General features: G+C 39.2%; 1 protein-coding gene across 1 annotated transcript; it reads left to right on the forward strand.

Annotated features, from left to right (window-relative positions):
• Positions 1-147: 147 nt before the first annotated feature.
• Positions 148-21,588, forward strand: LOC137278114 (katanin p60 ATPase-containing subunit A-like 2). Its single transcript, XM_067810238.1, has 15 exons — positions 148-265; positions 2,003-2,073; positions 2,991-3,157; positions 6,845-6,881; positions 7,200-7,494; positions 8,462-8,539; positions 8,939-9,016; positions 9,727-9,825; positions 10,736-10,799; positions 11,234-11,352; positions 11,730-11,827; positions 12,076-12,183; positions 12,845-13,016; positions 13,487-13,589; positions 20,348-21,588. Exons 1-15 carry the CDS (start codon positions 212-214, stop codon positions 20,479-20,481), a joined length of 1,677 nt encoding a protein of 558 aa, XP_067666339.1. The 5' UTR covers positions 148-211; the 3' UTR covers positions 20,482-21,588.
• The last annotated feature ends 417 nt before the right edge of the window (positions 21,589-22,005 follow it).

The raw sequence follows: 22,005 nt of genomic DNA on the forward strand, positions 1-22,005 counted from the left end.
ATAGCTCCATGAGTATAATAATCACCATATCGCAGACCGATGTATAATTATTTCTTGATTCATTCCATGTTAAGAAAATAAAATAAAGTAGCACAAATCTCGCGAAAACGTACTCGCGAAATCTCGCTGGCCGCCATGTTTGTATAGCTTCGCGACGAGAACTCGCCGGAATCATCTGCAACACATTTATGATAGTTTGCCGGAATGCGATATGTCAGAGCTGAGTTATCAAGCCATTCGGACTGCAAATCAAGCTAGAGAAGCAGTGAGTGTCTGATGTTCCCCCTGCACTCAGTGTTATCTAATTACATTGGCTTTTAAGAAAAATCACGAAAACTGATAACGTAAATGCACAAATAAAATCAATGTTATTTATGTTATATTTAAACGTGACATTACTCAGAATATAGTTTAGTTAACCGTTCTGATGTACATCCAATATTTTCTAAAAAAAGGTGACGCCATCTGATATAAAGACCAGATTTTAGCGATGTAAACATGATGTAAAACATTGCAGTAACTATGCATTAGTATTGTTTACACTATTACATTTTTAAGAAGATGTTAATATCAGCATTGTAATTTGTTGCCCAGTTTTTTAACAGCTGCGTCTTTTGAAATCTATTTGATATATCAGATCAAATTCAAAAGGAATACTGATCTCTGTCAGTTTCACGTTCTGGATTAAAGTTGTGAGTAAATGAGTTTAGTTTTATGCAGCACTCATCAATATTCCAGCTATATGGAAACCTCTGTAAATAATCAAGTCTGGATCAGACAATCCATTGATCACCATCATGAGTATCGGTCTGTGTCAATCAAGTCAACGAACCTGACCACCCAATCCCATTATTTGCCTCTTACCATATATTGTTACATATGTTTTGAATCCGTGATGAATCAACTTTCACAAAATACCAAATGTAAGGTTCTCAAAAATATGCACGTTGATGAAATTCGCTGTCGAATATTGTCAAATTTTGTCGAAACTTTGCATATATTTGTCAGTATTTGGCTATTTAATTTCCTCTTCTTATGTTTTCATTCAATCCATCCAATAATTTGAACATCTGTCAATGACTGTAGCAAATTTTGTTTAATATTTTACATAGATAATACTTTTAGACACAGACAGAATTTCTCTGTGATCTGGTAGTTGTGCGAATGAGTGACCCTCTATCAGACAGTCACTTGTACGCATAATGGGAGACTATCTTGTATGCATGTTATGTCCTCTACTCTACTGTATACTGCTCTAGTGTGTACTGAAAATTAAACAGACATTATACGATGGTAGATAAGATGATTCCTCACAAATGTGCAAAAGTGGACTTGGATTGTATCAAAATTAAATTAATGAAATTTATTTATGCTACACTGAATTAACATGTACGTCATGTATAGTCTATCAGCAGATGATGTAACATGTATGCAAGATGGTCCCTTGTTATGGGTACATGTGACTGCCTGAGACGGGGGTCACTCATTCGCCTGACCATGGATTGGGATGGTCTATGCTTTCAAATTTGAAAATAGCCCCCTCTTGCTTAGAGTATGATAGTCTATGAGTAGAGGACGAATTGTGCACAAGACAGTCCCTTTTTATGGGTATACATGCCTGCCTGATCTTGAACAGGGATGGTCTGTTTCAAAAACCACATGATTTTGATTTTGTTTAAATCAGGATATTGTGTAGGCCAGACAGTTTCAAACATTCTTGAATATCGGAAACTCAAAATATTTAAAGGTTAGGGAATTAATCATGAGTTAAACAAGTTAAGCATTTGTACATTCTTTTACATGTTTTGATTGTATTTGTTGGTAGTGTATAACACATGTTCTCATATTCAGTGCTTATTTTATACACTGATTAGGTTAAGGGTATTGACTGTATCATTGTAGGAACTAATTATCCCAGTGATGCAGATGACGTGGTTGCTCTATATATTAGAGCAATTAATCAGACTTAGAGAGTCTAAGTACTGATGATTTTCATTTGTAGGATGAAGTAAAGACTGATACAAGGAAGAAGAATCTGCTCATCCTTGTCCTGCATTACCTGTCTGAAGAAGGGTAAGATATCTTGTATAAATGCCACCGTGATTGAAGACCTTAATCATACTGAATGGGATGCTGTATTGTTTCCTGTCTTCCATTAAAGGTCGCATGCAGCGTAATAAGCAACTTTGCAGATTCTGATACCTGTCAGTATGCACTTACCAACACAAATCATCAAAAATGCCAAAAATGCCACCTATATGTCTGTCTGCCTGTCTGCCTGTCTGCCTGTCTGCCTGTCTGCTAATCACAACATGCAATGCACAACTTCAATCACTGACCTAAAACTAAACTCACTCACTGACTCAATCACTGACCACATAAAATTTGAAATTAACACCTGTCAGGTTTGTATGTCATAAACAAAGAGCTGACTAAATGTATCGGCAAATGAACCAGTGGCCAATGACAAGCATCATTGTACACGAGTGCACACCCACCAGCTCTGACTGGGTTTGGTTTCGCGGCTGCTTCATTTCGAGGGAGATAAACCAGTGTACAAAATATTGCACTTTTGATTTGTGATTATATGCTTATAATTTTGTTTATTTGTCTTTTGATAATCACCAGTGCATTTTATATATCATGAACAAGTGATTACTGTGTTTTAATTATGTTTGATTTTTTGGTTGCATGTGACCTTTAACATAAGGAAGGCTGTTGAAATGTGAAATGTGTAGATGCATGGTTCTTTTTTCCAATATCTTAATATAGAAGATGTTTATTGGAAGGTAAAGGTCAATCCCTGGATTATAAAAAATGTTCCCATTTTTCACTGCAGTTAAGAAGGCAAACTGTATCAAGGGATATGTCTGCCGATGGTGTAGTGGTATTGATTCATAATATTACACGGCAGTATCAACTAGATAGCTTGGAATGATTTCTTTGATGGTGGGTGTTATTGATATGGATTCCCCAGTATTGATTTACAGATACTTGGAGTCTGCCCAGTCACTAGGGAAGGAAACAAACATTGATCTGAGCCGATATGAAGTGTGTGACAATATTGATCTGGAGACTATACTCATGGAGTATGAGTCCTACTACTTTGTCAAGTTTGCCAGATATCCGAAGGTGACAAAGAAGCTCACCCAAAGTGGTAAGTTCCAAAATGATTATGGTGGAGATTTGCATTAACTGACTGTCTTACATCATGTACACTTTGAACTGCTCACCATACAGTTACATCATGTGGATACTGGCAGTAAGTGAACTTAATGATCATCCTTCAGGGATGGATGTTGGTAGCAGTCAGTCAGACCTTGTCCACACTCACTGACATAGGAAGCTAGAACAGTTTCCATGCTGGTTACGTGGTTATGTTGTGTATGTAATCTTGTAGGGACACAGAAAATGAGTTAAATTATTCAGAATGTTGACTGAAAAGATTTAGGTTATAAGAAATCTATACGTATCTTACTGTTTGTTAAAGGTGTAGAACCTTGCAGTGTGTGGTTATGTCAAACTAACGTGTGGGTTAGTAGACATAGTTGAATTGCATACTTTTTCTGTTAATATAGCAAGGTTTTAGGGGTATCCTTAAGCTTGTCATTATGTAAATGTGTTTTAAGAATCATTTTTTTTCTCTACAAGTTGTAACTAACTGTGTGGTCAACACAAAGGGAGGTATTGAAGTTAGCAGAGAAAGTCATTCTTTCATATTGTATCTCCTTCTTGACATATTGTTCAATAAGTACATGTTACTACACACACTGAATAACACTTGCTGTCCATGTATTTAAGTTAATTATGAGGCAGATGTTTTTGTGCTTTCTTCTTCATGTGTTAGAACCACTGTACAGAGTGAGTCTGTTAAAAAGTAAACACATTGTCAGAAAGTTGTAAGCATCATCAGTATAAAGTGCTCCAGTAGCCAGCCATACAGTGTTGTGAGGTGAACTACAGTGAGTGTTGGCTACATGGTCATAGTTGACCCAACATCATTATTTGCATGCTTGTCTTCCCATGTTCTCACTTTGTTTGTTTCTTCCTTCCTCACAGGCTACCCAGGTAGAGTTGTCAGTTGCACATTGCTTCTTGTATATTTCACCAAGCATGGTTGTTGTGATTCGCTTCACATAGAACATGATATAATCAGCTTGTTCAGTGTTGACAGAATCTTGCATGAATTGATATGGTATTAATACAGTACAGGAAGATTTGTGAAGGAGCTAGCATGTTAAAGTTTGGTGTGAAAAATAGCTAACAAAGTTGATGCCTAAGTCATTGAGCATGTAATTTTGTTGTGTTTGTTGATTGTTCATAACACATATGATACATGAAGGAAACAAAGAAAAATAAGCGTCACAACTGTGATGATGTGAAAGATACTAGATGATGGAGGTTGTGCCTGAAATAATGTAGATGATGAAGGTTGCACATGAAATACACCAGGTGATGAAGGTGACACCTGACATACACCAGATGGTGAAGGTGATACCTGAAATACACCGGATGATGAAGAGGACACATGAGATGCACCAGATGATGAAGGTGACCCTTAAAATATACCAGATAATGAAGGTGACACCTGGAATACTCCAGGTGATGACGATGACACATGAAATATTCCAGATGATGAAGGTGACACCTGAAATACACAAGATGATGAAAGAGACACCTACAATACATAAGATAATGAAGGTGACACATGAAATACACCAGATGATGGTGACACCAGAAAAACACCAGATGATGGTGACACCTGACATATACTGAATGATGAAGGTGACACCTGGAATACTTAAGATGATGAAGGTGACACATGAAATACACCAGATGATGGTGACGCCTGAAATGCACCAGATGATGGTGACACATGAAATACACCAGATGAAGGTGACACATGAAATACACCAGACACCTGAAATACACTGGATGATGTAGGTGACACCTGAAATACACTGGATGATGAAGGTGACACCTGAAATGCACCAGATGTTGGTGACACATGAAATACATCATATGATGGAGAAGACTCCTGAAATACACTAGATGATGAAGGTGACACCTGAAATGCATCAAATGATGAAAGGTAACATACAAGATATTCTAGATGATGAAGGTGACACCTGGAATATGCCAATTGATGAAGGTGAAACCTAAAATACACCTGATGATGAAGGTGACACCTGAAATAGATCAGATGATGAAAGTAACATATGAAATATGCTAGATGATGAAGTTGATACCTGAAATACACCAGGTGAAAGTGACACCTTAAATACTCCAGATGTTGACGGTCACACCTGAAATGTATTAGGTGATGGAGGTGATAGGTGAAATATGCACGACGATAGAGGAGACACGATAAATATGCTTGGTGATGGAGGTGATAGGTGAAATATGCACGACGATAGAGGAGACACGATAAATATGCTTGGTGATGGAGGTGGCATGTGATCAAGGTGGCATGATTGAGGGAAAATGCTTAATGCATACTTTGTCATTAAACACAAAGGTTGTCATAGTTAACATTGTTAATTAGCTTATACAAGATGAGATATTGTAATTACTTCCTTCATGCCGTGTATATCTCCCTAGTCTAACACATCACGCAGGTGTGGTTAAATCATTCCTACAAAATATTTTTGTATTATATGCAATATCCCATCATCAATGCAATCACAAAGGTTGGCTTTTGCATGTTTTAGTGCACTTGACACTTGAGCAGTCAGCACTTTAATCATGAAACGTTCCGAAAATATCTGTAATGAAGACTTCTTTCACAGTGTGTAGTGTTGATCTTCACGACTTGCCCTTGCAGCAAAAAGAAACAGATATACACATAAAATTAGATAGGATCCCCATAGGCATCGATCCGTGAAGATCTGAGTTAGAATTGAATTTCATAAGAGCCTCAGATGACTTTGTCATGAGAGCCTCAGGTGACTAACGAGATCAGATGGTAACTCTCTTTGACTTGTTCGACTGTATCCCAGTTCGGTAGATCGATGCTCACGCAGGTGATCACTGGATTGCCTGGTCCAGAATTGATTATTTACAGGCCACCTCCATATAGCTGAAATACTGCTGAGTGCAGTATTAAGCAACAACCCATGGTAATATGACTGATGAGGATCTAGAGTCGAAACAGGGCCTAAGTACCTCATGCTTGTCAGTACTCTTGTCATAGCAGCCTTCTAAAACTATGTTAGCAGGTGGTTAGGTTGTGTGTGTACAGTAATGACTCAAATAAAGAATGGCAATGTACCTTAATATTGTGGGTCATTGCCAGTACTTTCAGTCATTGGTTGACATGGTGCAGACTTGTTTTCAACCCATGTTTAACAGGCCAACATGGCATGGTTGAAATATTGCATACTTACATTTCATTCCCTTGCTTGCATGAATATATATCCATGCTGATACTGCAACCCTGATTTGTATGTTACCATGCGGAAAGTTTTCCATGGATACAAGATAGGTCTGGGTGCTACACAGTGAAATACATCTTAATAACTTTAACCATATGTAATGACGCAGTTTGATGAGGCACTAGCTGGTTGTATGGTATTTCTGCAGCAGAATGCCTGTTATTGCTACAATGTATCATGCTAACTGATATGGTGTTCAATAGACCTTGTACACATGTTGTGTTTAAACTGTTACATACTACACTCAGGGAGAACTATTTGACATGGTTATGGTTTCTATCATTGAATATAGAGATCAACTGGTTCACTGAAAACTAGACCAACACTGAAGTGTTTCCTTTCTGTGTTCCTTTGTGTGTTTGCTTTATCTGTCCTGTTGACATTGAAGTGTGCACTTTTCTTCCATCTAGCTGGAGAAAGAAGAGGAAAGCTTAATCGTGCAAACAGGTAATGATCATACCATTATTCAACCAGAACATCTGAGTGTTTTCTTGAATCTTGAATGTAACATATCTGAGACAGATAGCTGCTTCTATGCTACTATGACTTATCAAGTTCAAGTTATTTTATGTGCCAAACGTATTTTTCGGTACCAATCAGTAGGTGTTAGTCCCAATGTATGAACTTTGTTTTCAAGATATATTTAACAAGGGAATTTGGCAGGAGGCCATGTAGATTTCAGCCAACTAAATGCTAAGTGCTGAAGTATTATCTGTTATAATCAGATTATCAAACATGTTACAACTTCAGAGTTGTATGTTTCAGTGTGAAATCCACAACCCCATCTTTACCAAAGATCCCTCAGGGACAGCGTCAGCCCAGCCCTCCCCAAGCATCAGGTTCTATCCGTCCTCAGTCAGCTAAGACCAGGAGGACTGTGTCTGGTACACAGAAACCACCATCAGCTGCAACAGCACAAAATGGCCACCCATACACTAACGGAGCATGTGCTAAAGGAGACACTGCGGGCTTGGCCTTACAAGGACTCACAGTGACAGGCATGAATAACCATGACAATACACCAGTTGAGAGTCCACATAAGGCATTTCAGAGAGGGAAGGTGAGTTGACTTTGTTCCTTGGAGAACAATGATGCTTCTGTGTGAAAACTTAGCGATGCTATCTTCTTGAGAGTAACAAATGTTATTGTGGTGGGCTTTACAGAACACTTGAGTTCGAGTTCAGAAAAGTTAATTTGAATTCTTACCTCACCTTTATAAGCTTATTAAAGATTACAGAGCAGTTCTAATGTTGGAAATGTAGGAAAGTTATGTCACATTCTATTTCTATGTCTGTATATTGTATATTGATATACAGACTTATGTCAGTTATATTTGGTCAATTCCAAGTTCCGTAGCATACTGGTAATCTTTGGGGTGCCTGTTAATGTGAGTTTACCTCCCCTTGATACAAACTTGGTCATGCGATCTTATGGAAGTGTTGTCTGCTTGTTTACTTTGATTTCACATCCACAGCTATTGGTGTACTGTTATCTTCCCAGATGAATCACAGATGGCAATTGGTGAAAATAAAAGACTTTATTTGTGGAGAAAAGTGCATAAAAAGTATTGGCCTCAATGTGTGTACCCACCAACATTTTATGGTGTAGGAACGCTTGTGGCTGTGTATGGTAACATTAATACACCTACATCAACATCGTTGATTCCAACTTGTGGCCTGTTTTACCAGGCATTTTCCTAGAAAGGACTTTATTTTCCAAGAGGACAATGACTCTAGTTTGATACAAAATTTAAGTTGGTTCCTTGACTGATTTTCCTATTGTGTAGTTTGATGTGCATAATATTGATCATTGGATTGTCTGGTCCATATTTGATCAGTTGCAGACAGTTATCAGGAACAGTGATATGGTAGATTATTTGGCTTTGTACATAAATGACATGGATTATTATGCCAAATATCCATCTCTGGATTGTCTGGACCAGACTTGGTTATTTACAGCCTGTTTCATGTAGTTGAAATTTTGTTGTATTCATTTTTATTCCAGTGTATCATTGTTCTTTTATTCAGGGAGGACAAATCATTGATATTCGGTCTATGATAAATGATGCCACAAAGCTCAATGTTGAAGAGGGGATTGATTCAAACGTAAGTGCAACAAGAGGCTTAAAGGATATTTACTTTGTATTCATTGTTATTGGGTGACAATGTTATTGGGTGACAATGTTGTTGGGTGACAATGTGATAATGCATTCAGTGACTCTGATGAAGGCTCATGCTCAAATACTGTAAAAAGTCACTTAAGGTACATGGTATACGAAGAGTCTTTTGTTAATGTGTCAATATCAAAACCAAACATATAACAGGCTTGACCCCTTCCCTCTTGTTGCAGAGTGGTTTGTTTGCCACATGTGAGAGGAGAATTCACATGAATATGTAAATACTTTGTGATGGCTGCTTACATTTAGTTTGAATAGCATTTCTGCATTTATCATAATCTGACCAATGGTACATTGATATTGTTTGTAATCGTATGTTTGTTTCCAGGACAGGCTGTTGAAGCCTCTGGGAGGCTATGTAGGTTACAGCAGTGAGATGAGAGAACTAGCACAGGTTATAAGCAGGGTAAGTCGTCTCCAGCACAGTGCATGTGGACAACAGACTTCCCATACAGCTTGTCCAATGGTCCCTTTCAAAGAAGCTACAGAATTGAAGCCTCACAACTTCTTCACCATACTACAGTGCAAACCGTTAAATGCCCATGACAGAAGCAGGACCATTGCATGGTTACAGGATGGTAAATCCATAAAGAATGTTGCTTGGCATCTTCAGGAGCCTCCCTCTGTCATTCACAGACTTCGAGACAGGTTTCAGGCTACTTTACAGTACAGGACAGGCCTGGTTCTGAAAGTACAAGAAAACTGAACTGATATGCTGTGCTCTAAACCCGAGCGAACTGATTCACAACTGCTAGTGCTCAGTTTTCACACGTCTGCCTTCCACATGCACTCGGCTGTTATCTTTGAATCAAACACGGTCCTGGTGTGTTTCAGCACCCTTTGTTTTCTGCCGTTTTTCATATTTCATTTCAATCCAACTCAACAAATATTGAATCAGTTACCTACCTGCATGTTCCAACATGTTGTTTAACTTGCTCAGAAAAAGTTTAAGCACACAAAAAGTTGCATTTACTTTAGAGTATAAATGACCTCACCACTTGACTATCAAATTTAAGACTGTTCCCATACTTTTTGTTTGTAGTATATATTCACATATACATTTATCAATATAAATGTTTGCCATACTTTTACAGACTTTCTTTGATCTCTTTGCAGGACATATACCTGCAGAATCCCAATGTTAAATGGGATGACATTATAGGTCTCGATGAGGCAAAACGACTTGTTAAAGAAGCTGTTGTTTATCCCATAAGGGTAAGAAACGTCTATAGACAGTATGTTATGTTCCACATTTACATTAGCAACCATTGTTACCATTGTACTATTGTGAGTTTAAGTGCTGTGTGGTCTCCAAAGTAAAGGCATGATTTTTTCTAAGGAACCGTTTGTTGATTTTATGTGGGGTCACCCATTTAATTCTATGGTCGGGGGAAGGGGTCATCAATTTTACTAGAGGGGTCAGCAATTATGTACTTAAATTATTGAACAAATATTCTTAAGAAATATAGGAAGTGGGAGGGGGTTGTGATGTTGATTTTTATGGGGTCACCCATTTAGTTTTTGGGGAGGAGGTGTCATCAATTTTACGAGAGGTGGGGTCAGCAATTGTGTACATAAAATTATCAAACAAATAAGGTCTTAGAAATATGGGTGTGGGGAGCAGGGGTCATCGATTTTGTACATGACATTCATGGGGAGTCGCTTACTTTGTACATAAACTTTGGAATTGTTTTAGTGAGGGAGAGGTGGAGGGTATCGAGTCACTTACTTTGTACATAAACTTTGTAATTGTTTTAGTGAGGGAGAGGTGGAGGGTATTGGAGTCACTTACTTTGTACATAAACTTTGGAATTGTTTTAGTGAGGGAGAGGTGGAGGGGATGGCAGTCACTTGCATTTAAATGCTTGTCCATAAAATTCATCATCGAAGTACATCCCCCACCCACAGCCATAAATCATGAGTGGTCCCTAAGCCAAAGTCATTTAGGAGAGGCGTGTTGTACAGTGTATTTTCCTGTACATGAATGCAGTTATGTGTTTAGCAAAAAGAAAGTGACAAAATGTTAATAGCATGATGGTTGTTTGAGTAGTTTAGAACCAATACATTTTTAGTATGGATCTGTGTTATGTGGCTGTAGTCTATTACCATCTTCTTCATCTTTTAGTATCCCCAGTTATTTAGAGGAATTCTGTCTCCATGGAAGGGACTACTGCTGTATGGGCCTCCAGGTACACTTTAACCCTGCTGGATGACACACTATCTTAGTTTGTAGGCTCTAGTAAAATGTATTACGTTTATACGTTTTACTTGAGTTGTAGTGATTATATTTTTAGATTCAACGCACAAGTAATAAATAATGGTGGCAAATAGTATCCTGCTTGGCTTGGATCCATACCACTTTGCATATCTTTTCATACACCCAAATTGAAATAAAGCAGTCCACTTTGAAAATTCATGAATATTCGATTCTGGTGATCATGAATAATGAATTGATTTCATGAAGAGATACAATTCAATACAAAAAGTATTTGAGTAAATATTAAACCATTTTGTCTTGGAATGTTGACTACTTGTGTATTGTCTGTTGTTGCAAGACCTATGAAGTCTGTACACAGTTTGTGTATTGTGACTGTGGATAATACAGGTATTATGTGTTGTGCAGGAACAGGCAAGACACTGCTGGCCAAGGCTGTGGCTACAGAATGCAACACAACCTTCTTCAATATATCTGCCTCCAGCATAGTCAGCAAGTGGAGAGGAGACTCTGAAAAGCTAGTCAAGGTTAGTGGTAATCTTAATCTTTTGTTACCTGTGAAGATCCGGGTTAGAAATGATCTTCAGTAATCCATGCTTGTAAGAGGTGACTAATGGGATCGGGTGGTCAGGCTTGCTGACTTGGTTGACACATGTCATTGTATCCCAATTTTGTAGAACAGTGTTCATGCTATCGAACATGAGATCGGCTGGTCCAGACTTGATTATTTACAGACCGCCACCATATAGCTGGAATATTACTTGGTGCAGTGTAAAACTAAATTCGCTCACTTACTCAAGCTTCCGTATTATTATTGGTACAGAAATCAATGCTTCTATTTGACCATGAATCCAAATGTTACTTTGTGAGATATATATTTTTGAGTATTGGGTCTCTGTTGCAGGTGTTGTTTGAGCTGGCCAGGTTCCATGCTCCATCAACAATATTTCTGGATGAACTGGAGTCCCTCATGAGTCAGCGGGGATCACAGGGCGGTGGAAGGTGAGGAGATAGGAAGAAGGAAGGGCTCTCCTGCCATTCCCATTTCTGCTAGCACTCTGAGTACTGTCATTAATGGCCACAGACTACGGAGTGTATGTTCCCCTCTTGTTGTAAGAAATGCCATTCCATACGTACAAGATATAACACCAATAAACAAAGCTTGACATTGTAGATCATGAAGCCCAAGTTGTTGTTACCAGTCAGAAGTGTTGCAGCATCTACAACTAAAGGAGGCTGCTGTGTTTCAGTGAGCATGAGGGCAGCAGAAGGATGAAGACAGAGCTACTTGTGCAGATGGATGGACTGGCTAAGACAGATGATCTTGTCTTTCTTCTGGCTGCCTCCAACTTGCCATGGTACATACATCATCTTTATTCTCAGCTGTTATTCAATACCAGTTTTTCTATGTATCACTACTTGGTGGTATGGTTTGAAAAAGACACAGATTTATCAGATCAAAAACGAAAAAATGAGGGTGAATACTATTTGGAATACCAGATTGTGCTACCACAGAAACACCAGAGGTTTCTTTTTTCAGTGAGGAACCTTTGTTTAAATTCAGGTGTGGTCAAATGTAACACGTACTTAGAGGTAAATAATTATTGTTGAGGTTTTCTTATTTATAGCTAATCTGTGATTTAGACATGGTTCATTTCTTCAGTGTAAATATAGTATTGTTTTTTGCATGTTAATATGTTGATGTAGGAAATCATGATGGGATATATTCACTGCTGCTTGAGGCAGGGTTGCACCACATGTTTAAGGCACATCCATTTGCTGTACTATGTGGTGATAACTTCTGTTCTGACTGCAATTCTTAGTTTGTCAGTGCCAAACTTGTGAGTAGTCAAATCTGACATGGACTTCTCTCTTACCAAAAGAAGAAGACTGCGGTTGCGTCAATTACAACAACTATATGAAACTATAACTGACATTATGTGCAGTGTTTGACCTGACTCCTTTACTTCATTTGTGTATTTGTTATGGTTTAAAACTGACAATGATGCTTGTGTGTAGGGAGTTGGACCATGCCATGTTGCGGAGGTTGGAGAAACGGATCATAGTGGACCTACCCACAACAGAAGCCAGGAGAGCCATGTTCAAGCATCATCTCCCACCTGTAGTTGTACCCAAGGATAGTTCCGGAGTGGAGATAATGTCGGATCTAGACTATGATCAATTAGCAAACGTGAGCCATCAACCATCATGCTTTTCTTGCTACTTTAACCATGTCATAACATGTATATGTTTTAGGGGACTGGATATACATCCGATCTCGTTAACCTGGAAAAATCACCTTTTGTGTGTACACTACTTCTGCAGATCAATTTTATTTTGTTTTGAGCATATGGATGTATTAATCTTCATAAGAATTTCTTAACCTTGAGGTTTCATTCCATGTAGTAATTTGGATTCAGAGCTTAGATTTTCATAACGTTCTTTGCCCTACAAACTAAAGCTATTTCTTAACATCCTGGCTATTTAAGAATTGTTAAGGCGACGAGCATTTAGCAAATTTAGGCCCAGTTCAAAATGTAGTGACTCCAGCAGATTTTTTTTCTATGAAATGGCTTGAATGTTTGGTGTGTTTTTTTCACTGGGAATATAACAATGTACCCCTGCAGTTTTGAAATGTTGCACATCTGCCATTGTTTTCAGATGACTGAAGGCTATTCCGGATCTGATATCAAGCTGCTGTGTAAAGAGGCAGCTATGAGGCCTGTCAGGAAGATATTTGCAGCTCTCGACAACCACACAGAAGGTGCTGTCTTTAGATTCTAAGGAAGGGTAGAGAGGTGGAAGAATCATTGTGCTTACAGTTTAAAAGTTTTTCCTTATCCTCACTCATGCTTAATTGCTTACTCTCCTCTTCCTGGAGAAGGTAGTGGAACACCTAAAATCCTTTGAAGTTCCCTTCTGAAAGAAGCGGAAGTAAAATCACACTCACCCAAGTATTACCTCACTTTACCCTCGCACGTGGTCAGCTGACTGCCATGCTACTTCGCTCTCCCCTATCACCTGAAGAGGGCAGCTGGAGGCACCTTTTCAGTGCAGATTACGGCTGTCGGCGGTTGACCCACACATACATTTTCATGGCTTGTAAACCTTTATGTTCTGCTCACAGTCTTTGTGTATTTTGAATTAAGCATGAATTGTCACAGGAGGAAGCCTTATTTTCGGACTCGGAAATTTCGTCATGGATCACAGATAGTTTAAACCAGGCTTCCCCATCTAAGGTTACCAACGAGTTCAACACATACATGATGAAAAATGATGACATTGATACGTTAACATTTCCGCCGATACCTCCTGTATCTACGATACATGAGACTTTGTCTACACAGACCGCAACCAAGTTTCAACAGCAACAATAGCCTTTTAATGCATTTCCCTCTTCATAATATGGAGCCATTCATCAGAGTGCCGGACGTCGACAAAGGCTATAAAGTCATCAACCCTGCTCGTAATAGATTTTAAGGGTGGAAGACAAAAGATAAGCGCAACTGGACACTACTACAAGGTGAACCTTTTTTGGATTAGTTCGATCTAGAGCCATCAACGAGACTCTCATCGCTAAGTTTAGCAGCCCAGTAAACGAGGACGAGAGGATGATCCTGTTGGCACTTGTTATGCAGAGGAGGATCAGCAATTTATATCTGAGCACTTAGCCTCTACCACTTTGGGAATTAATCTACTTTGTAGGCAAGTGCTCTTGTCTGCCACCTCATGGAGTGAGTACTTCACAAAGCCCTTGTATCAAGCCCCATGGTCTGCACCTACGGTATTCGAAGGAAGGAAGGATTGAAGGGGTAGCAAGATTGGTTACTCAAGATTCAAGGGAAGTTATGATGATATAATCCATCGACACTTTGACTTCTGTCCTTAAACAAACAAATCAACGTTACACTAGCAAGTCCAAGTTTTCCGTCTCATTTACAATATGAAGGAATTCAACAAAAAGTTTCTCTGGAAGCCAGAACATTTCAAGATGGTACATCTTCCTCAGTTAAGACTCCTCATCAGACCAGCAGACTATCTAGCCTACCTGCATATATAAATACATTGAGAATCCAGAAAATATCTACTCTTCCTTTTCATCGGTCAGCATTGTCAATGGACAGTCCTACCATTTGGAATATCTTCGGCCCCATGGCTGTTTACAAGGATAACCAAGTCCATCATCAATTATCTACACCTGAAGGGCTTACGCAGTGCGTTTTATCTGGACGACTAGATACAAGCGCATCAACGGAAAAGTCAACTCAGACTACTATTAGACTTCACGATCAGGCTACTAACACAACTGGGTTGGTTAGTAAATCACCTAAAGTCGGAATTGTAACCTCAACAGGAGATCAAATTCCTCGGGATTCGTTTCATCACTACGTTGAATCAGATTGTAGTTCCGGAGGACCGGTGGGTCAAGATTCAAGAAATGATAGTGCAGTCTCTACACTCTCCACTAACACTTCGACAATGGCAGTGTCTACTAGGCCTCCTCACGTCAGCACAAGAAATGACCAAAAAGAAGAAGACTGCAGTTGCGTCCCTTACAATGATTCTTGAATCTTCATCTCAACAACAGAGGACAGATTCCTCTCCCAGACAGTGTGAAGCCTTTTCTGATGTGGTGGACTCGCTGATCGAATATCTGCCCAGGAACCTATATGTTAGAGCCAGTATTCAACAACCACCTTTATGTAGATGCATCCTAACAAGGATGGGGAGCTCATATGGGAAACAAGGTAGCAGCAGGAATCTGGAACAAAGAGGACCCAGATCTTCACATCAACCAGTTGGAAATGAAGGCAGTCATTCATGCCATCCACCACTGATCGGCAGCATTCAAAAACAAGTTATTAATGATCCACACGGACAACTCAACAGTAGCGTTTTACATAAACAAACAAGGATCAACAAGATCACTGTTGCCTAACATTTCAACTGTTCAACCTAGTTGACAGTCTGAATCTTCAAGTAAAAGCATGTCACATACCAGGAGCCTGCAACGTCATGGCAGACGCCATATCTCGTCCCCTATTTCCATCTCCAACAGAATGGATGCTGCATCGGGAAGCGTTTCAACAAATCAAACTTTCGGATCACAGCAAATAGATCTGTTTGCAATGATATTCAACAGACAACAACCTTTGTGGCGCTAGTACCAGACCCCCTAGCCTGGGCAACAGACACTGTCAGCATTCCATGGGAAGGACTAAACGGGTACGCATTTCCCCCTCCAGTACTGTTACCAAAAGTCATCGAGAAAATCAGACAAACAGGTTACAACTGATTTTGGTTGCACCTTACTGGCCAACGAGAGATTGGTTTGCAACACAGCTGGACAACCAACACTACAGTTATCTTCTCATTCATCCCCACACAAAACAAATACAATGCCAACCATCAATATTCCGTCTTCACGTATGGACCGTATTAACACTTGTTTGAAACACAGAGGGTATTCAGCGAGAGCGGCAAAAGCAGTAACCTTAGCTCTACGGAAATCCACTCGTACACTTTATGACGACAAGTGGAAACGGTTTGAGACATACGCCAGGAACAAGGCAACTCATCCTCAAATAACAGATTATTTATGCTATTTACATCAGTCTAAAGGTCTGAAGGGTTCTACATTATCTACATATTTAGCTGCTCACAGCACAGTCATCACCATGGGAACAAGGACCAAACTGACTAAAGTATCAGAGCTCATTGCTTTATTATGTTTGTTCAAGTTGGAAGATCAACAACACAGATTTAGATCTCCATGTTGGATCTAAATATTGTACTCCAACATCTCACAAGTGATGTATATGAACCACTTGATCGAACTTCAATTGAAATGTTGACTCAAAAGACGCTATTTTTACTTGCCTTGGCTACAGCGGCAAGAATATCAGAAATTCATGCTCTAGACTTTTTTCGAACAAGCTTCGACAAGTCACCAGGAAACAGCTCATTTAGGTCTAAGATGGGAGTTCATAACAAAGAATCAATTGCCAGGTCAACCGGATAGACAGTGCCGTATAGTGGCTTTGTCTTCAATCCTAGGACCGCATGATACACAGGATTTATCATTATGTCCTGTGAGAGCATTGAAAATATACATTGCGCATACCAAGTCTCATCCTCGATATCTCCAGGGTATACGTTCCAATAAGTCTCCACTATACCCTGGACGCATCTACAGCTCTGCTCGATAAATTTATTACCTCCCTTTGCTGGCTCCGCCTTATCACAGTAGCCAATCAGCTAGGCCCCCGTTATAACCGAGCTTGCCAATGTCAAGAAAGGTAGCGGTCGCAACTGCGAAGGTTTGCTCGCAGTGCATCCAAGATTTTAGGGAAATCATACAAACAAATTGACAGGTCCGAAACTTTAAAACAACATATGCAAGAACGCCTTCTACCTCTTCCAGAGAACCTCTGCATGGTTTCTGTTGCCAAGTACAATCGGTTAGATAATTCAAAAAATGAAAGTGAGTTGTGATTGGTTCGCTCAACTTCCCAGCGTAGACACCTGACTGGATCAAAAGACAGTCAAGGGAGGTAATAAATTTATGTGGCAGAGCCGTAGATGCGTCCAGGGTATAGTGGAGACTTATTGGAACGTATACCCTGGAGATATCGAGGATGACCAAGTCTAGAAGACAACGGTTCAAGCGCCTTTTTATCCCTATATCTACTGAGACTCCCAAGGAAGCATCCCGCAACACTATCTCAGTCTTGATCAGAGCTGTTATACTTAGAGTATATAAAGCACCCTCCACGAGCCTCTAACCCACATGAAGTCAGAGCTCTAGCCTCTACATTAGTGCTACATGGTAATTGCTCACTATCTACTATTATGGAAGGCTGTTTTTGGAAGTCAAATACAGTATTCGCCAACCATTATTTGCGAGACGTAGCCACGGAGGACGTCACTGGCATTCATCAGTTTGGACCACTTGTCGATGCTCAGCAACTAACAGTTCCCCGATAACGCTGACTTAACTCACCCGATTTAGCACGCGACTTATGGAAGCCAGATGCTCTGAGGATTATTTTGGTAGAAAGTCTATGCACACATCTTGAACAGACTAGCATAAGTGATTATGACCTTGCATTCATTATGAAGATAATTATACATGAAAAAAGGTCGCAACTAGTTTCGATTGTTATATCGTGATATTTAGTTGTATCAGAAACTAACAGGACACTAGCTTTATTAGTGTCATCACATATCAGTCAACAAAACCTTCTTTTCGACTGGATGTGATTCCCCCCCAAATCTACAACGCATACGAGAAGAATAAGACCGTTACAAGTTCCCGTTAAAGGGGGAAAGTATTGGACTTAATTTACAACTGACAGCAGAATCCAGCGTGGCCTGACCCACCACTGTTTCTGTTGGATTCTGTAAGCAATTAAGCATGAGTCAGGATAAGGAAAAATATGTAATTTTCTGAATAAAACTGGTATTTTATACTTATCCTGACTCATGGCAAAAGCCCTCCCAGCCACCCCTCACAGACATGCTGAATTCTCACATTCTCGTATCGGGTGATTACAGGAGAGAGTGAAGTAGCATGGCGATCAGCCGACCATGTGCGCGGGAAAAGGGAAGTAATACTTGGGTGAGTGTGATTTTACATCCACTTCTTTTAGAAGAGAACTTCAAGGGATTTCATGTGTTCCACAACCTTCGCCAGGAAGAGGAGAGTAAGCAATTAAGCCTAAGTCAGGATAAGTATAGAATATCAATTTTATTCAGAAAATTACATATTTTCTTACCGATTCCTATTTTTAATGAATTGTACAGCTTGTTCAGCTTGACCTGAGCTACTCTACACACACATGACCCAGGAGGTCAAATGGTACAAATGACTGGTCAAGTTAACGTCACTGAAAGTCATTAAAATTAAATAGGGGAGCAGAGAATGTTGTTATTGAAACTACATACATGGATTCATTACAGAACTTGTCCTGGAAAATAACTCTCCTGAAAAAACCCCAATCATTTCATGGTTTAATTGAACTGTTTTACAGTCTTAAGCTATCTAGTTTGGTTTACTAATTTTACAACTTAAAGTCAGTTACTTTAAAGGTCACATGCAACCAAAAAATCAAACATAATTAAAACACAATTATCACTTATTCATGACATATAATATACATTGCTGCTTGTAAAAAAACAAAAAAACAAAATTATAAGCATACAGTCGTGATTCAAATGTGCAATATTTGTACTTGGGCTTTACTTCCCTTGAAATGAAGCCCTTGGGAGACTGAACCCAGTCATAGCGGGTGGATGTGCACTCAAGTGTAACGACGGCTTCCCATTGCCTGGTTCATTTGTTGATAAGCTGAGGGCATATTGTGTGTACAGAAAGATGATCTGTTTGGTGGGCATTTAAGAAGTATGGCGAGTTACAAGAAAGTAAGATTCTTTATGGATAACAACTTCTTTTTGTGTACTTGAGTGAATTTAGTGAATCGTTTGAACTTCGATTTTGCGGGCTGTTTCATCGCGTTTTTTTTTTTCAACTTTATAGGTTGAATTGGCATTTTTGATGAATTGTTTCGGTAAGTGCATACCGAAAGGTATCAGAATCTGCAAAGTTGAATTTTACATTGCATGTGACTTTTAAGAATCCGATTCACTGCTGCTGCTGCTGCTGGCTGCCGGCTGCCGGCTGCCGGCTGCCGGCTGCCGGCTGCCAAAAAACCTGAATAAAAAACATTGAACAAGCTGTAGCTAATTGTTAAAGAAAGTTTGGACATTGCTGACGATTTCTCGACCCTGAGATGTCAAAGGGAGACCTTGTCTCACCTGTTTGGACATGTTGACAATCAACCCTTCACAATAATAGACCCAACCAGGTGTGACAAGGTCATGCAATTCATTAGTAATCACTTGATGAGGTCAAGCTGAACCAACTGTACCATGTGGCAAGAGACTTATATTATATTTAGGGCTTCTTTCAGTTTGTCAGTGTCAATTTGGATGTATTCAGTATGGTGATGTAAGACCTTATGGGGCCTTGTACAAGGACATTCTTTTTTCGCTTTTCTCAGTGAAAATGTCATTTAAAGTTACCATTATGGGGAAAAATATTCAGATCCAGAATCTATGTTGGATATACCTTACTACTGAAAAAAAACACAAGTAAGAAGTATGTTGTATACATGAATACGTGCAAACACCAAGCTGCATGAACAGCAGCATGCAGTAAACCTTGGATAAAGGACTATGTGTCCCAGCACACTCAGTTGGGTATTTCCAAAGATGGGAAAGTCACATTAACTCAGCGCACCTAATGACTGCAAGAGTTGTATGATCCCAAGGTTAGGGTGTTGAGATTGATAATATATTGTGAGTTTTATGTTTGACATCCAATATCAAGAGAAAATCAAAGCCCCTTTGAGCAGCTGAGCTGGAACAGTTACCCCATGTCATTGAGTATTATTACATATAGAATCACATTTTGTTTTCCTTATGATGTGTGGCTTATGGCAGGTTGGTATATTGCTTCAGGCCAGGAACTACATGTCCATATTGACAAGATCCTGACCAGGGACGTCCTGACTGCACTAGAACGCACCAAGCCCTCGGCTAAACATCTCAAAGGGAAGTTCCTTTCATGGCAGAAGGAATTTGAATCTGTATGATAAGGTGGATAGTAGTACTTGCTCCCTCTTGGCTATCCAACTGTGATATAACGTTTACAGCATAACGTGTTCAGTAGATTTGTCAGAAACAAAGACTACAGTGTATTTGTGTGTGGTTTAGATGGCACGTCATACATGGAGTGCAGCATCTGTGATGTCCAAGTAATGGTCGGACTTTAACACCAAGATATATCTGCTGCCTCATACCACACAGTGATTCTACTGAATAGATTGTTTGCAAATGCTGCATGATTGAGAACCCTAAGAGCAAGCGATTTATGTATTATATTCCAATTTGTGAAGGAATACAAAGTTTGTACAAACTATGAGTGAAACCCTTTTTATCACCAATTGCATCTGTCTGAGTAATATTGTTGTGCTCACCTAACATTCAGATGACTGAATCATGGTTGGACATGTGAGAAGGGCAGGATTTCCAAGATGGTCCGGGCAACAGGGTTTCACTATAGTTTCCGACGTTTTAGAAACAACATATCCTTACTTGATATCAAATACCCGTCCTGAACATCTCCGTCCTTAAGAACAAAGTCCATTTCTAATTTCCTGTTGTGTTACTCCTGAAGAAGTTTTTGTATACCGTCCAGCTCATTGCTCTGTGTTGCAAAGTTCCTTGAGGAATGATCATGTTCGCTAAACCATTTGTAAATCTCAGCATGTGGAACTTTTGCCATATATTTTCATAGTTCATGTTATTGTGTGCCTCTTGAGAATGAAACCATTATGTTTAAAAATAAACTCTTCACAAGGTGTCTGTCAGATTGATAGTGACATTGTGAATGTTTTGTTTTGAGGACTGAAATCTATTTTCTCTGAAAGTAGAGGTTATAGGGATTGTTACAGCAAGCACTTATAACATGGCTGATGGTTGATTTTTACAAGTCGAGTTTTATCTTTCTGTGATATGTACATATGAACATGGTTTTATATATTAACTGCTGACGAATGTTTGTTGAAATATGTGTGCAGTCTATTTTCAGTATTATGCAGTGAACACCACTTGAACTTATTACGACAGTTAGAATTATGTGCTGTATGTTTATTATAACCCACAGATTCTTTTATGAATAATAAAGTTATACAAGTGTCTGTTGATAAGTCACCAATGCAGGATATCTTCTTTCCCCTTCACTTTCTCATTGTTATACATAAAGGCATTTTGTTTTATATTTTGGCTAAATGTTCCATGAGAAATTTCATGGGTTCAACATGTTTAAGTCACAATTACATTTGAACTTTAATTTCTGTGCAAGGTATGTACTCTTGTTGAAATGTTTATTTATTCTTGGATTTATCTGACAGGTTGCATTATCCTAGCTACAGCAGCTGGGTAGATGACATGCTCCTTCAGAGCCACCTTCACCTTACACGTTATATTAGGCAGTGGTTGGACCGGGTCATAAAACGAAGATTCTTCACTTCATGGTGCCTCTGTTGACAATCACTTTGTATGCTATTATTACGTGGCCCTGTTTCGGCACTGTAGTACACATTACACTGGCAGTT

This window comes from Haliotis asinina, chromosome 3 (genome assembly GCF_037392515.1).
Source record: "Haliotis asinina isolate JCU_RB_2024 chromosome 3, JCU_Hal_asi_v2, whole genome shotgun sequence".
Lineage (NCBI taxonomy): Eukaryota > Metazoa > Mollusca > Gastropoda > Lepetellida > Haliotidae > Haliotis > Haliotis asinina.